This window comes from Pelodiscus sinensis, chromosome 5, assembly GCF_049634645.1.
Source record: "Pelodiscus sinensis isolate JC-2024 chromosome 5, ASM4963464v1, whole genome shotgun sequence".
Taxonomy (NCBI): domain Eukaryota; kingdom Metazoa; phylum Chordata; order Testudines; family Trionychidae; genus Pelodiscus; species Pelodiscus sinensis.
In genome coordinates this window covers 20660-36755 of record NC_134715.1, presented here as the reverse complement: position 1 = coordinate 36755, position 16096 = coordinate 20660, and the positions used below count along the sequence as shown (strand labels likewise).

The window sequence follows — 16096 nt, the reverse complement described above, 5'->3', positions numbered from 1 at the left end:
CCAGCACTCAGAAGAATCACCAGTTAAACACTTGCTTTGTTTAGCAAAACAAACTGAGGAGGATTTTGCTTTACTGTACCTTTATTCTGAGAATGGGATGTCCATGTCCCACCAATAATTAGAACAGTCCCTGGGCTCTGTGGCCACTAGTGTTCAAAAATGCTTAGCGAGGGCTTGTTTTGTGTAGGGTTTTGGCGTGTACTGAAATTGGGGGTCTGTGCGTCTCTCGGAGCTCACTTGGAACAAGGGCTGATCACTGTTGGGGTGGGGGGGTAAACCAGTGCAACATTGACTCGCTCGCTGCCATTCCTGGGACAGATGATCTCTATCACTCCCTCTGGTCTAGGCTGACTCAGCAATTCTCCTGCAAGAGAAAGAGGGGAAAAAAAGCACCCATTGAGCACCACAGCCATATTCACAAGGCAGGTCATTGCACAAAGACCCGTGAGAGAGGCATCTAAGACTAACATCATACAAGGTTTTATTTGGAATGTTATGTTTCAACCCAACAAAATTCTCATGCATAAGCATGGTAGTGATTACAGCTGGGAGACATGCTGCTCCAGACAAAGGCAACATCTGCCATTACTCCTGTTCTAACCTGTATCACCACAGACTGGCTCAAAAGCAAATCGGGGTGGGTCTCTACAATGTAAGAGGCAAGGTCTGCAGGTTAGGTGTTCCTAATTAGAATTCAAGGACAGAGGGGATCTCAAATTTACATTCCAGCAAAGCTCTGCATACATACAAAGCAGCATAGGTGTCCAAGCAGCTGGCAGATCAGTGGAGAGAGCTATAGACAGCTCCCAGTTATTTGTGTCTATGCAATACAGTGATTGGCAACCAATGCACCGGCTCTACCCCACCCCCCGACAGAGTACCCCACCATGAAGTCAGTCAGTCCCAATCTAGCCAGAGGGATTGTATGACTCCCCAATAGAGACTGCATTCCTTTGCATTTTTGGCAAAAATGGCCAAATATCAGCATTGTTAAAAATTTAGATTCTGGGATGCAACTTCCCCAGGACTGCTGCTCTCTAGTTCGGAAATCACGCTGCCCTAAGCGCCACACCCAACCTGTGCCCTGAACCCCCCTACCCCGTCCTCTGCCCCTCCACGACTCCCAGCCCCTACCCTGACAGGCTGGTAGTAGGTGAACCACAAATACTATTTCTTTTCTTTTTACAAGGCAAATACTTATAATCGAGAGGTAACAGTGAGCGAGCGCAGTATACTTGGCATTCTGTGTTATAACTGAAATCAATACATTTGGAAATGTAGACAAGATCCAAAAATATTTAAATAAATGGTATTCTTATGTTTAATTGCATGATTGAGATTAATCTTATTAAGGACACTACAAAATAAAATTAGTCATTTCACATTTGCATAGATTAAAAAAATGAATGGAAAGAGACAGCAGAGAGAGGCTGGGTATGGTTTCTGTCTGTCTGCAGGTTTGCATGTTGATTAGGGTTGCCAGATGGTTGAAACAAAAATATTGAACCCCCCCCAAAAAAACCGGGAAAAAATTCTGTTGGGGGGAGGAAGGACTCCAAGGACTTAAGCCATAAAAAACATGGGGAACCAGGTAAGCATGGGGGCTGGGGTCGGGGGGCACCTCAGACGGGGGGGGGGGGAAAAGAGGCCAAGCGCTGAGTGTTTGTAGGGTTGCCAGGTGCCCAGCATTTTTGCCTCCTAGCCGGGGAAAAATTTAGAAAATACCTGACATTTTAGGTGTCCAGTATTCTCTGAATTTTTTTTTACTGGACAGGAGCCGAAAATACCGGACTGTCCAGGTGAATACAAGGCACCTGGCAACCCTAATGTTGATAATTCAAACACCAGTTCCCTTTTAAAGCTTCGACTCCCCATGTATTTAGTGCAGTTGCTAATGAGGACAACAGTCCAAGAGATCTGATGAAGTTCTTAAACTAAGAGTCTGAAGTGACTGAAAACAGAACCATGATCATGTACACTGCTTCACTGAGCTCATTCTTCTTGAGCACAGAACTCCCTTCCCCCTCCATGCTCTTGCATCTTGCACATGGATTGGGGAGAAGCCACTTTTGCTGCTTAGTGTAGGCCCGTGTTACAGCATGACTGCAGTGGCTTTGGACCTAATGCCAAAGCATCAGTATGAATGCAAGCAGCTGCCAGTTGTAAATAGAATGAACTTTGCAGTAGGATGAAGGACTTCTGGGTGAAGCTTACTCATTACTGTTAAGACCTTCCTGGGAAAAGGTCAAAGACTTTTCCAGAGGCAGAACTAGGAAAGTAAGAGTGATTCGTGCTTTTAAGACTCTTTCCAGTCAGGACTATTTGAATCTTATGTTTCGGAGCAGCAGCTATCATGGAAGGCTAGCATGCCATGTTTTGCTTATAAAGGGTTGCATCTCAGGGCTTGCCTCAAGGTTGACAACTTTCAGTAAAGTCACAGACAGTCCCCCAAAAAAGAGCTAACACTGGATAGGTCCATAAATTCTGTAAAAACACTTAGATCTCAGTTTAAAACACACTGAGTTTTGCAGTGGAGCTGAGTGGTCCCCCCCCACTGGCCCCTGGGCAAGCTCCAGAAGTCGACAATGCCTGGGGCAGACGTTCAGGAGAATTCTCCTGGCAGAGGTTCTCTACTACTGCTGGCTGGTGGGGACAGCTCTTCCAGCTGCTGGCTTTGAACTGTTCTTCAACATCACTAGTGCTAGCACAGTAGCAGCTTTTGGTGGGTGTACGTGCAGTACACACCACCACCAGGCTCCCTGCAGCTGGGTACAGTTGGCCAGGCGTAGCAGCCTCCCACAGGCTCCCCGTCATTGAGTCACACAGACAGTCACAGGTGGTCCCCTCCTGCGCCGCTGCCTCATCACAAACTGGAGAACTTGGAGGGCACTGACGAGGTGAGTAAGTAGGTTAAGCTATCGTAACACTGTTGTTGTGGCGTATAAGTAAAAACATTGAATACTGTTCTTTTTGAGCCCTCTTCAGAGTACACAAGAACGTGTCTGTAAAAGTCTGCTTCTCCATAATTCTGTACCATCCATAAAAATCACGTTCAGCAACCCTGGCTTGTCTACACACAAAGCGCTACAGCAGTGCAGCTCCACAAATGCGCTGGAGCACACTGGTGGTGACACTAGCACAACAAGAGAAAGTTGGCCCGTTAGCACAGTAAAACCATCTCTGCAAGTGGCATCAGCTACACCGGTCGGATCAGCTCTCCCACCAACAGCGTAGTCTACGCCGGCGTATAGGTCAGTGTAATATGTGTCACTCAGGGGAGTGGTTTATTCATGCCCCTGAACAACATAACTTACACTGAGGGCTTTTGTTGGTACGGTAAAACTCCAGTGGTCCGGCATCCAATGGTCCGGCACCATCTGGAACCCGGAAGTGCTCCCGGCAGCCGGATAATTGGAGCTGCTCTGCCCCCGGCTTCCCCGAGTCAGCCACTGGTCAGTTTCAACCGCGGCTGACTTGGGGAAGTCTGGGGCAGAGCAGCTGGGTGCTGCCGGGTTGGTCCTGCGGGCCGAGGGGCACATCCCCCCCACTTCACCCAAGACCCCTCATAGCCCCCCCCTTCCAATAGTCCGACATATCTGATAATCCAGGACCCCCTGGGTCCTAAAGGTGCCGGATGATCGGAAGTTTACTGTATAGGTCTACCCTGCAGTAAGATATTCATGGCTGAACCAGGTTCGAGTTTGCAGGGCTAACCATTGAAGTGTAGATGTTCAGGTTCATGCTGGAATTGGGCTCTGAAAGCCAGCAAAGAAGGTGGGTCTTGGAGTCTGGGCTCCAGCCCCAATATTTACACTGCAAATTTTAGGCTCATAGCCCAAATCCCACAAGCCCAAAATCAAGTCTAAGCTATGAGACTTGATGCCACAGGTTTTTTTATTGCAGTGCAGACAGACCTTCAATGACTGACTCTCCGCAGGCAAGCTCACTCCTCCTAAAGTCACACAGGAGACCTCTCTCTGCGCTGGTGGTTATGCATTTTTCATACCCTCATAATACTGTGCACCACACAGTGAGACTTACGTAGATTCTACCCAGGAAAGCCATTGCTTCTTACTCTTCCCTTGAGTTATAATGGTTTTCCTGCTCCCGTGGTTGTTCACGGGACTCAACAGTTGGTTGTGAGCAAACACAGACAATACTAAACTAAATCATTTGTTCTTCAATAAGCAGAAATTGTCAAGTTTCATTAGTTACTGCAGCATTTGTGTGGCAGGAGTTTGAATCTTGTTTTCAGGGCAACAGAACTCCAGGAGTAAAGAAGATAAGCCATCCCTTATAAGCCTTTAGAGACCCAACCACCAAGTGGGGTTTGCATAAAAAACACAAACACATTCCAACCTCAGGTACCTTACAGCCAGTTAGCAAAGCATTCAGCTCACTAAAGACTGACCATTGCTTCCTGCTGTGAGTGACAGTACTGATGAAGTCATATTGATCTAATTCTGAATCTGCAGAAAGGGGGTCAGTGAACTCCTCCTAATACAGAGGTCTCTTCTCAGCAAAACTGTACAGTTTTCTAGGCTGGCATCATTTCATAGGATGGAAAATATTTGTAGAACTGCATAATAATGCCCTCTATCTACCTCCTGCAGTCCGGGCTCTGCCAGAACCTGATGACTGATGCGTGTATATGCCAAGACATTCATCAGAGCAGGGCCCACTGACCCAGGGCAGGGCAGGACGCAGTAGAAGTGCACATAAAAGATGTTTTAAGCTAGAAATCTCAGGAATGCTTTTTTCATGCTGGCAACTGGAGTACTTCTGAACTACTCTTCCCAGCAAGTACTGTGGATTCTCACCCCTCTTAGCCAGCTTTAAAGTATCTCTAGCTATGGATGTGGACATGCCCACAGGAGCTAAAGAAGGCTATTCTACACATGGTTGTTTCATGTACATGTATGTTCTCACCATCAGTTGGAGGAGGATGTCTACAAGAGCTGAAATTTACAACCCTCCCCCAAATATACAAGATCAGCTTCCTCATATGCTAACAGAAATTACAATGAGCACAGACCATGAAGCACCTCCTCACTGCAGAGCATTACAATAATAAAAACACAAGCACTAGAGAAGGTGAAGATAAAATAACCATCCTATTCAAAGACAAATCTCCCACCCGTAGAAAAATCCACTTCAATAAAATGCTTGAAATAATCAGATACGGATGGGAAAAAGCAGTCAGCTGCTAAAAATTAAACACCAATAATGGCTCTACCCAGACCCATTGTTAAAGATGTGACCAGCATGCTGAAAAGGAATAAGTAAGTCATTAAGGACTTCCACATCAGAGCCATGCCTGCCTTCTCCAGCTCTAACCCACATAGTGCTATCATGAATAATGCAAGGGCTGAGAGCTCTCAAACAGCTGTTCTACTTTCAGGTGAATTTCTGTGGCAGGAAAAAAAGATCAAAATTGCAGACATTTAGTTTCCATACAGAACAGACTGGCAAGAAAGCAAGAAATAATAAGACTATTTCTAAAACACGTTTGTCAGCCACACTGATTTATATCAAACACATTTATATCTAACCCAATGTTATGTCCCTACATGGAAATATAGGTAGAACTGGCTATAACTGCTAATTCTGCCACTAACACAGAAATCCACAAACAGGTTAGGAAGCCATTAGTTGAAAGATTCTGTAATAAAAAACATTAACTTATCAGGTGTTAGCAGCATCTTTAGAGAAAGAACCATTCTATTCCCTTAAGAATATAGTCTAATTCATGCACTTAAGCACTTTCTGCTGTCACACAATCCCTCTTAAATGCTGTTAAGTATTCTGTACATGGAATAGCGCACACTGATACAGTGCAGCTATTACATTTACATACGGTAGTTTATAACTGGATTACTTTTGGTACTATTTCCATTATAAAGCTGGACCTTTTCTTGTTACATTACCATGAATGGTGCAACACAAGCTGTCAGCCAAATCCAATTGTATTTAGCATCTAACAAAAATGATCTTTGTCACATTTTGCCTCTTTTTGGTTTAGAACACTGAAGATGGCAAAAAGGTCATAAATTTGTAAAAGCACAAAAAAATTCTTTGCCATGTCTGTTTGTGCCCCCGTGAAGCCAGCTGCAAAAATGGGACACACAGACTTCCTTCCTCCAACCTACTGCTAGTCTTGCTCACTGAGGCCCAGTCCTGCAGATACACAAGTAATCCCAGTGACCAGGGGCGGATATAGGGCAGGGCGAATGGGGCGGCCGCCCCGGGCCCCACGCTTCAGAAAGCCCCACGCATGCGCCGTGACGACACTGCGCATGCGCATGGCGTCACTGCGCATGCACCGTGGCAAAGGGGGGGCCCTGCGGAATTATGCTGCCCGGGGCCCCGCAAAATGGTCATCTGCCCCTGCCAGTGACCTTAATGAGCATTGCTGGATGCTTAACACTTTGGAAAAGCAGCAGTTGGCAACCCTGGTTTGGGGAGCTAGCTGCTACCCAGGCTGCTGCCTCTGATACAGAGGCAGCAGCATGGAGTGGCAGGCGACTCTATGGGAGCTAGTGCATGCAAGGAGCCAGCTTTTAAGCCAGTATCAGAGGCAGCAGCGTGGGCAGCAGCCAGCTCCCCAAACCAGGGTTGGACCGGGAGCTGCATGTAGTCATTTAGGTAATCAATAAGCACAAGCTTATTGGTTACACATTGAAATGGGTACACTCTTCCATCCCAGTACCAACATTAACAAACAGACACAGCTGTCCAGTGTGCAATAGTACTGGTTCCAGGCTTTGGACATCCCTGCGGCAGGTGCTGAGCCCGGGACCATGGGTGGCATGTTGTTGGGCCCTGTGTCTGATCTCAACGGCACTTGCTCCTTGTCCCATGACAGTTCATTCTGAATACTTGGTATTTCACGGGAAACCAGACGCTTGGCTTGTAAGATTTCAGTACAGGCTCTTGTTTACAAAGCCAGGTGTCTGGTCCTCCAACAGCTGAGAGAGAGAAGGTGCTTTCTGGAGTATGACAGAAACAGAACAGAATTCTAACTTGCCTTCTTCACTTACTCAGAACTGCCACCAAACATACAATTTCAGCACATCTGGACTCAGCTTAAATGTACTGAGTTAAGGTGCATCCCAAAGAGGATCGGGTATAGCAGCATAGGTCCCTTGTCACAGATCTCTCTTGAAACTGACTTGTCAAGGCCGTGCTGCATAGTCATCAGCAGGGCTTGACAAACGGCTGAGAAAACCCTCGCCAGCCCCGTACTGCGCATGCATAAGAGCTGCATTGCTCATGCACACGCCGCGAATGAACGGGGCGCGGGGCTGAAATCTATTCACCACGGGCGAACAGACTGTATAGTTTGTCAAGCCCCGGTCATCAGCATATGCAGGGAATGAGGCATCTCTCCCAATAAGAATTCCCCCAAGTGTATGGCACAGCTGGTTCCTATGCCAGCCACCCCTCTCCCAACACAGCATAGGGACTGAGTCAGGCATAGCCACACTACACCGCCTCCGAGGACACATCTATTCTGCAAGTCTCTTGTGGCAGCATGCAAGATATGCACAGCTACCCATCCCAGAAAAACAGACTACGCCCATCTTGTGTGTCAGTGAAAGGCTCTGGGAGGAGAGAGGCACTGGGGAAAGGCTCTGGCAGCAGAAGCCTTTCCTTGCAACGAAGAAAGTCTCCATCCGCAGGACAGTACGCTGCTAAAAAAGCCAGTGCAGAGGAGTGAGTCAAGCATCCTGTGCGGTGCATACCTGGGTGAATGCCCACAGGCTCAGAAGTGTCTGTAGTTGCCCAAGAGGCGCCTCCCCGTCTATACTGCTATTGAAATTCACTGGCCGGGGGAGGGATCGTCCTGTACGTGCTCTACACTCCTCTGAGAAGAGTGCATGGTGCAGACACACCCTAAACTGTGCTTATGCTGATGGGCCAGCAGAGACATGAGAATCAGAGGTGAATCTTGTGTCCCTTCCCAACTCCTGTACCAAGCCTATGCCAAGCTCAGAGTCTCTCCTGCACTAGGTTGCTCTCTCCTTTCTAGATGGAAGGTGGCTCTGTAGTAGACATGGTAACAGTCTCAACTTGACAAGCGAGGCACGGTGTACATATGTGCAGTACCCCTTTAGCAGACAGCACTTTACGGCATATGTTCTGTTGGACTGTACAACAGTAAGAACAGGCCACTACCACCATCCCATTCTGTGTGGAAATGGAGACCTCCTCCTCCCACACACACACACGGCTGCCAATGCAGAATAGAGCCACTGAAGTACACAGACTTGCACTAGATGTACCTTACCATGATGCAGGGCAGGATATAGTCCTGATAGGCCAACTCTCCTGTTCACACCAGTGAGACTCCCAACCACATACAGTACTACTATTGCTCTAGAGCTCCCCTCCCAGAGAGATTAAGATGGCAGATTTCCATGCAAGCTCAGTATTGGGCAGTTCCCAGATAGAGTAACTCCTTTTAAAATCTGGCCTGGTATCTTTTGTTTAAAAGCATTTCCTTCTTCTGCCTATGTCTTTTAATGCCATAAACAAGCCACTGGTCTTGTGTTGCAAGAGAAAGGAGAGCTGCATTCCATTTGTCCTCTAATACCAGCATTTATTTTTAAAAGCTTATAACATTTCTCCTCCTATATGTCCCCTTTCCAAAGGGAACAGGCTTAATCTTTTAAATCCCTTTTTATACGGAATCCCTAAACCCCAATGTTTCCAATCAATTCACTGTCCTTCTCTGCACATTTCCATTTCTGACATTTCTCAAGATGAGGTGACTAAAACCAAGCTTTGTAGTCACACCAAAGCAGCAGCAGTCATTTGGGATGGCATTTTCATATTTCCTGCATTATTCCTTATTATCGTGAAGTTACAAGATACCCTCTTACTCACTTTTCATTCATTTAAAAAAGAACCCTGCAACTTAAAGCCACTTTTCAGTCTTCTGATACTGTTTTAGGTCCATATTATATAATTTTAGACAGTAGCTAAGCTACTTTGCTCTTTAGTTCCTTCAGAATTAATTCTCAGATAAAGGCCATCTGTTATGGGTCACAGTGCAATTTTTTCATCTCTTGCTTTAAGATCTCCATCTCTTATAGCATCTCATTTTTATTACCGGAAGAATAACCTTAAAAGCAGTAAATAATTAATCAGTGTTGAAAGCAGGTAAAATCTGATGCCAAAAAATCATTTAGCTTCTTTTCTTATTGTGCCCCTTTCACCTTCTTGGCTTAAGGATTCCCATCTCTCTGGAGAGACTCTTGCATTTATTCAAAATCTAGCTTGGCTTTATAGCTACATTTGCTCTTCACATTTAATCTCTATTTCACATTTTGACAGTCTGTTTTATTAGCAACATTTAGAGAGGAGATCCATTTTTGAGAGAGACATTGTGTACCTAATGAAAGTGCATGACTTTATTTCAGGCATGTTTGGATTTGCTTGTTTTTACCCATTTCCCCATAGCACCAAAACAGCATTCTTAAGATGCCTCCCTACTGACTGTATGGATTTTTGCTTGCCAAGTTTTCCCTTTAAGCTGTTTTGGTCGTCTTCTTTTTAAAAGCCTCTCCCCTCCTTTGATGTTTAGCATCCAAGTGCCAGCGCAGGGGACTTCTGCCCTGGGAAGCAGCTGAATTATCCAGGGACAGTGTTACGTAGTGGATCAATCTAGACTTTTAGAACTCCCTCCTGTGGGCTATTTGGAACTAAATCAAGGAGTCACTCCTCTGACTTTGCAGAATTCCTTACCCGTTAAATCTCTCAGTGGCAGCCCTGACAGCAAATAGGACCGTCCTACCAGCAGGTGGAAATGGAGCTCATGTGAAGGCACCCAGGTAAGCAGGACTGTCTAGATGGCCCTGCTCACTTTGGGAGACGGTACCGAAACCTGAGCTGCAGCTCTCTACTGCCCTCATAAGCTGGAGTGAAGGTTCCAGCCTCATGGGATACAAATGCAGCATGCAGAGACAAGGGTCATTCAGAAGTCTGTCTGTCAAATAGCTCTCACTTTTCTAGGTGACGGCTTCTTTTGCCTGCTACCATAAGAATAGAACCACCATACTGGGTCAGACCCATCTGGTCCGGGGTCTCGTCTTCCGAGAGTGGTCAATACCAGGTGTCCCAGAGGCAGTGAACAGAACAGGGAATCGTCCAGTGATCCCTCCTGTCACCCATTCCCATCCTCTGACAAAGAGGCCAGGGACACCTTTCCTGCCCATCCTGACTAATAGGCTTGGATGGGCCTGTCCCCCATGAATTTCTCTCGCTCTCTTTTGACCCCTGTTATATGGGCCTTCACAACACCTTCTGGCAACAAATTCTGAGGTTGTTAGGATTGCCTCTGAAGCCTTTTTAAAAATTGGAATCACAATAGCCACCCTCCAATCATTTAAATGATAGGTTAAGAAGTCCTTGAGCCAGAACTTCTACACCGCTGCTCTTAGCCCCGCACATGAGATCTGCAAGCCAAGTCAGTTCCCCAAGGTTTGACACTTGCTACCGCAAATGATTGGTTTTTTTTTTCCTGGGTGAACATCTCTCTTAAAAGCTCTAGGAGTCCACAAACTTTAGTGAAGAACCCACCAGCATGTGCTCCTCAAACACACTATACACTAAGCCATGTCAGGACCCACCCCACCACCCTACTTTCAAGGTGTCCCTTATGCTGCCTTCCTTAATGCCAGAGCCGGCTCCATTTCCGGGGCAGCCAGCGTTGGCAGTCCTGCTGCTCCCGGGGTCGGGGAGAAGGGGACTTGAACCCATCACCCAGCACTCCCCAGGAGAATGCTGTATTCGCTAACTAGAGTGGTAGATGGCCCAGCATATTGCAAATGGATGACAGAGCTCGTCATCTCTGGAGTGCCGATGTAGGTACCCACGTCAGGAATTATCTCGCTGCTGCCATCCAACTTCTGACTGACAATGTGAAGCGAGCTTGTGGTCTTTACAAGCTTTGATGGTACAAAACCCGTCACCAACACTCAAGACCTTCATCAGCATTCTCAACAGCACACAATCATGTCAGCTGAAGAGACCCAACTGCGCTCTAGACTGTAAACTCTCATGTAGGGGTTCTTGGAGACCACGCTAGCTCAGAAATCCTGGGCTGGATTCTCTGGCATGTACCATGCAGAGTACATGATTATAATGGATCCTTCTGACCTGAACATCTGTGAAGCTTCAGCATTAATGTGATGCATGTAATAACCGGACCTAGAGGGAGTTCTTCCACATCAGAAGTAAGGCACCTTGGCACAGCAGGAAGGGAACACTTGCAGTACTGTTGCTGTCAGACTGCATGTAGGCTGAGGAGAGAGGCTTGATGTTCCCAACATCATAAGCATGGCATCCAGCAACAGCAAATGATACAAAAATGTATATACATTAGTTACACACACACACACACACACCCCTCTAGTCCGGCGACATCTGCGGCCCTACCTGATGTTAGTTAGCTGGACATCCACTTAGCATGGGTGTGGTCAAGTTTCCTGTGGTCCCATAAAGTTTGCTTACAGTCACCAGTCCTGGCTCCCAGTGTCTGTGCTACTACTTAGCTTTAATTTACCCTTAATGTCTACTAAGAGCCCAGTCAGCAGTGGCGCTGGTGGTCATGCTGCTAGACAATACTGACTTCCTGTGGTTCGGCAAATTCTCTGGTTTGGCTCGGTCAAGGGTGCCTGATTTAGAGAGGTGCAACATGTATATTAAAGTGAGAGAAACTAATGTACAGACAACTCCATCTTTACCACAGTATGTAAAGATTTTTGAAACCAATCTTACAGCCCTCACCAGTGCTATGCTGAACACTAGAGTTATACAAAGAGATAAAGTTCTGTTCCAACACTGATTTATTCCACTAAAAAGGACTGGCAGACAACACTAAATCAAAGATCACATGAACAATGAAAGCAGCAAATGTCCGTTCTGGCCAAAGGCTGTTTATTCAACATTCCTTCTTCAGCCCGAAGAATTTTATCACAGTGCTGTGCTTCAGTTCCTAACACTTGCATAATCTTGCCTTGTTTGGCAAAACGTTCTGAATGTTATATGTATTCCAAGTGTCCGCAGAGATACTAAGCACAAAGCATTAGGCTCTCCAGAAGGCAGCCTTCTGCTGGGAGAGGAATAAGTAGATTACTTTATAAAGGCCAAGCAAAAAGTTAACAACAGGCACCTTGAAAAGAAGAAAATGCTCTTGGTAGATTTCTGGAAGAAAAAAGAAAGAAAAAAAAAAGTACTTTTTATTCTCCCACAAAAAGACTTCTGTTTTGGTTTAAGTACCCATTCTCCAGATACTTACTGATGCTCTGTCTCCTACCCCCTTCCCTTTATTTCCCTCTCTCCTCCCATATTTATTTTGAGTGTACACACCCCAAACTCATAACTCCAGTCATCTGAAGAAGTGGGCTGTGCCCACAAATGCTCATGATACCAACTACATGTTTTGTTAGTCTATAAAGTGCTACCAGACCATTTGTTGTTTTTTTCCTGTAACAGACTAACTCAGCTACCCGCTAAAGCTTCCAAATATTCATCAAAACTACAAAATAATTCAGGGACAAATCCTTCAAGGGGAGCTGTGCCCTTACAAGCACTGAAGTCCATTCTCAGCAGCAATGGACCACTCATGCAATTAATATTTTGCGCACACAATTACAGTATCCCTGATAAAAAGGATAAAAAAAGGTACAAATAAAGATAATGTTTGCAAAACATCTGGTTTTATAAAAAGCTGTGGACCAATTTCAGCCTGTCAGTGGATTTAAACTAGAAATTAACTTGGTTCAATAGACTTTAGTCTCTGCTCATCTGAGGAAGTGGGTTTTGCCCATGAAAGCTCATGCTACTATATATTAGGGATGTTAAGAAGCATACAATTCGTTAATCGTGTGGTTGACATATTTTATTGGTTACATGATGAATCAATTAGCATTACAAGCACTCAGTCCCAGTTTGTGCTGGGTCCTGGCAACTACCCCCACTGCGGATCTGCATAGAAAGGATTTTCAGAACCAGCGGGCAGGCACACTGGCTCAGTCCTGTCTCGTGCCAGGTCTCAGCAGCTACCCTCAGCTGGCTCTGAAAATCCTTTCTATGCAGAGTAAGGGGGAGGAGTGGGATATAGCCAGTACCATTAACCTATAAGCATCCACGTATTGGTTCATCAGCAACACTACTAAATCCCTAGTACAGATATATTTGTTAGTCTCTAAGGTGCCAGAGTTCTACTTGCAGTTTTCAATAGGGTTTAGAACAGCCATGTCTTTCTTGCATTACTATTTTTCTTTTTTTGGTTACTGCTGTGAAAAAGCTGAGGTAGCTACTAGCAGGGCAGATTGATTTAAATCAAAGCCATTTAAATCAGTGATTTAAATCACTAAAAAAAGAAAAAGAATCATTGATTTAAATGATTGCATGTCCACTTGTGCTTTCTGCAGCCTGTTTCTTTGGGCATCTGCCACAGAACGCCGCACTTCAGAATTTCATCTTTGACAGCTGCTCTGCTTTAAAAATCCATCCCTGCAAAATGGAGAAACTACACTGCAGCTTGGAGAGGGAATTCAAATGCGACATTCCACTCTCTTGCTTCCTGCTGTAACATGCAAACTTTTCCAGACAGCTATTTCATCCTGCAAGCTAGCTCAGGCTGGACCAGCTGTCTTTCGCAGACGATTAAATATACTGCCCCAAGAAAGCTACCAATCCTTAAGGCAAGAGAAAGCTCGCCACAGTATGCAAGTAAAATTCCACTTCAGCTGAGGTCACTAACACTTCCCACACATCATCCTGTATTTCCCATAAGAGCCTGGGCTCTCGAGATCGACTTTGGGCAGTAGGGATAATCTGAGACTCCTATCTTGGACTGATCACTTGACATATTCCTGAGCAACCCAGAGAGGGGCCAATATGGGATCATTCCCTAGAGACAATGGCATTCCACAGCGTTTATTCCTCACCTTGGGGGCACCTCTCTGAGACTCATTGGGGGATTCTCTCCTCCCCCAGATTATGGGGATAATGACCCCTCCTTGCTTGCCCTGTGGTCAGGTTACTTTTAAGCCAGGTCACAACAGCTACCCATCTGGGATAACAAAGGCCCATCAGCCAAACACTATCTGCAAACTCAGTCTTCCAACCCACTGGCTAGTGGCAGGCAGAGAATCCAGGCCCTCTCATTTCTCCAGCATCCAGCCAAAGGACCCTACGTCCAGAAACCAAGGTTGACTCAAGTGCTAACCTTGCTGCTGTTTCCATGGCCTCTTTCCTGTCTTTCTTCCCTATCTTCCTCTGCTCCCTGTGGCTACTTCACCCCACTCGGATTCTTGCCATAGTCTACAGTACAAGGTAGGATTCCAGCGGTTACTCTCCCCTAGATCTCCTTGTCCTTAGCCAATTCTCAGCTATCCTCAGCTATCCAAGGAATGACTCCAGATTTTCTCCCTGCTTGCTATAACACTTCCTGGTTTTATACTTGCTCTACCTGCTTCTGCTCTCTGGGCTTCCTCATCCACTAGGTCTTCTCAGCCCTGACTCTAACCCTGTGACAGGCTGCCCTGGGAGAAATTACCCTTTTCCCCCACTCAGGTCTTGTGTGCCATAGGCACCAGACCTCAGGCACTCAGTGAAGAGTGGGATCGAGAGAAGGACTGTCACGGGTTAGCGCAACTGCTCTTGTATTCCCATTCCTAGGTCCACCAACGGCACGCACTCCAGGCTTCCAGTTACCAGCCATCACCTCTGCTCTGCAGAGGCCCACATCTCTTCCTCTCTCCCGTGCAGGTCTTAAGGCTGCACTCAGCTCCCTGATATACACAGATAGTGTGTTTTGCTGGGGCTATCTAAACCACCAGCCTGCACGCAGCCCATCAGGGTAATCAGACTGCGGACCACGAGATGCTTTGCTGAGGTCAGCATGTCCCTGTAACCACTTCACCTGCAGAAGAAAAAAGAAACCAGTAAAATAACCAGGCAAGTGAGAACACTCCTATTCGGTCCAGGCCAGTCTTTAAGATAAATGCTGCTGTGGAAACCACGGCTAGTACACTGTAATGAAATACTTCAACAACATCATCAGCATTAAGCAGCATGAGCTGTGTCACACTGCAGTCTAGTGCTCACACATCTTTGAACGGAGCTAACTGAGCCACAGGATGCGTACCTGACGGGAAAACACTTCCTTTCATAGTCAGATACTTGCCAATGACATGGTGAAAGTCCTAAAGAGAAGTTACAAAAGAAGAATTCTCATATTAGGTGCCCCAACATCCAGTTTGTGTTAGTTACATTTGGCATGAATTTTATAATCTAAACAACTATTTTTTCCTTCCTATAACTCACTGTAGTTGGTGGGAATATGAAACCTCTTAATAAAATAAAAAACAAACAAAAACAAAAAACCCATCACAGGATAGCTTTGGGTTCCTTCATCAAAGCATGGTCATTGTGTTATAATGGAAAGCAAATTATTAAAGTGCCATCTTGTGAACTGTGGCCAAGAAGTTATATGAAAGTAGCCAAATGAAACTCCATGCTTTGTGCTATGCAAAACTCTACATGACCATAATGCCCTTCTAATATCAAATTTATGAAAATCCGTTACTTCACAATGAGATGTTCACATCTGCACTATCAGCTTACTAGTGTGCAGTGAGAGCTCCTACTTAAGAAAAAAAAGTTCTAACTATCTGTAGTTACCTACCCCGTATGAAGTCAGCTGCCAGACTGAAAGACACACCCTGCCAAACTTACAACCCGAACCCCAACTTCATTATCATTTATGTAAGACCTAAAGAGAAATGTGATCATGGAGCTCTCACCACTTTCAGCTTTGTAATAGTTAGTTGTCGGAAGGTAAGGTTACGCTTGCACCTTAAATAGCGTTATAAAGTTTAGAAATGTGCAGAATACCAGCTGAACAACCTCGGGAGCCTGCCAGTCCCTGGAGTAAGAATGCTGGAGTTCTCTGAGGGGACCAAACAAACATGTGGACAAGGGGGATCCAGTGGATATAGTGTATTTAGATTTCCAGAAAGACTTTGACAAGGTCCCTCACCAAAGGATCTTCAGTAAAGTAAGTTGTCATGGGATAAGA

At 45.7% G+C, this 16096-nt stretch overlaps 1 protein-coding gene across 5 annotated transcripts in view; it reads right to left on the bottom strand.

The window, feature by feature from the left end:
- The window catches only part of MFHAS1 (multifunctional ROCO family signaling regulator 1), a 46998-nt gene that overhangs the window by 13584 nt on the left and 17318 nt on the right, over positions 1 to 16096 (bottom strand). The window contains exon 2 of one of the 5 annotated variants that reach the window (XM_075929191.1): positions 80 to 364. The exons of 2 other annotated variants lie outside the window; for them this stretch is intronic. In XM_075929191.1, the coding sequence (XP_075785306.1) occupies positions 234 to 364 (131 nt within the window). In that variant the 3' untranslated portion in view covers positions 80 to 233. Of the gene's footprint in view, positions 1 to 79; positions 365 to 6579; positions 12211 to 16096 lie in introns of those variants that run through there. 2 more of the 5 variants (XM_006112298.4, XM_075929192.1) reach the window with 2 other exon arrangements.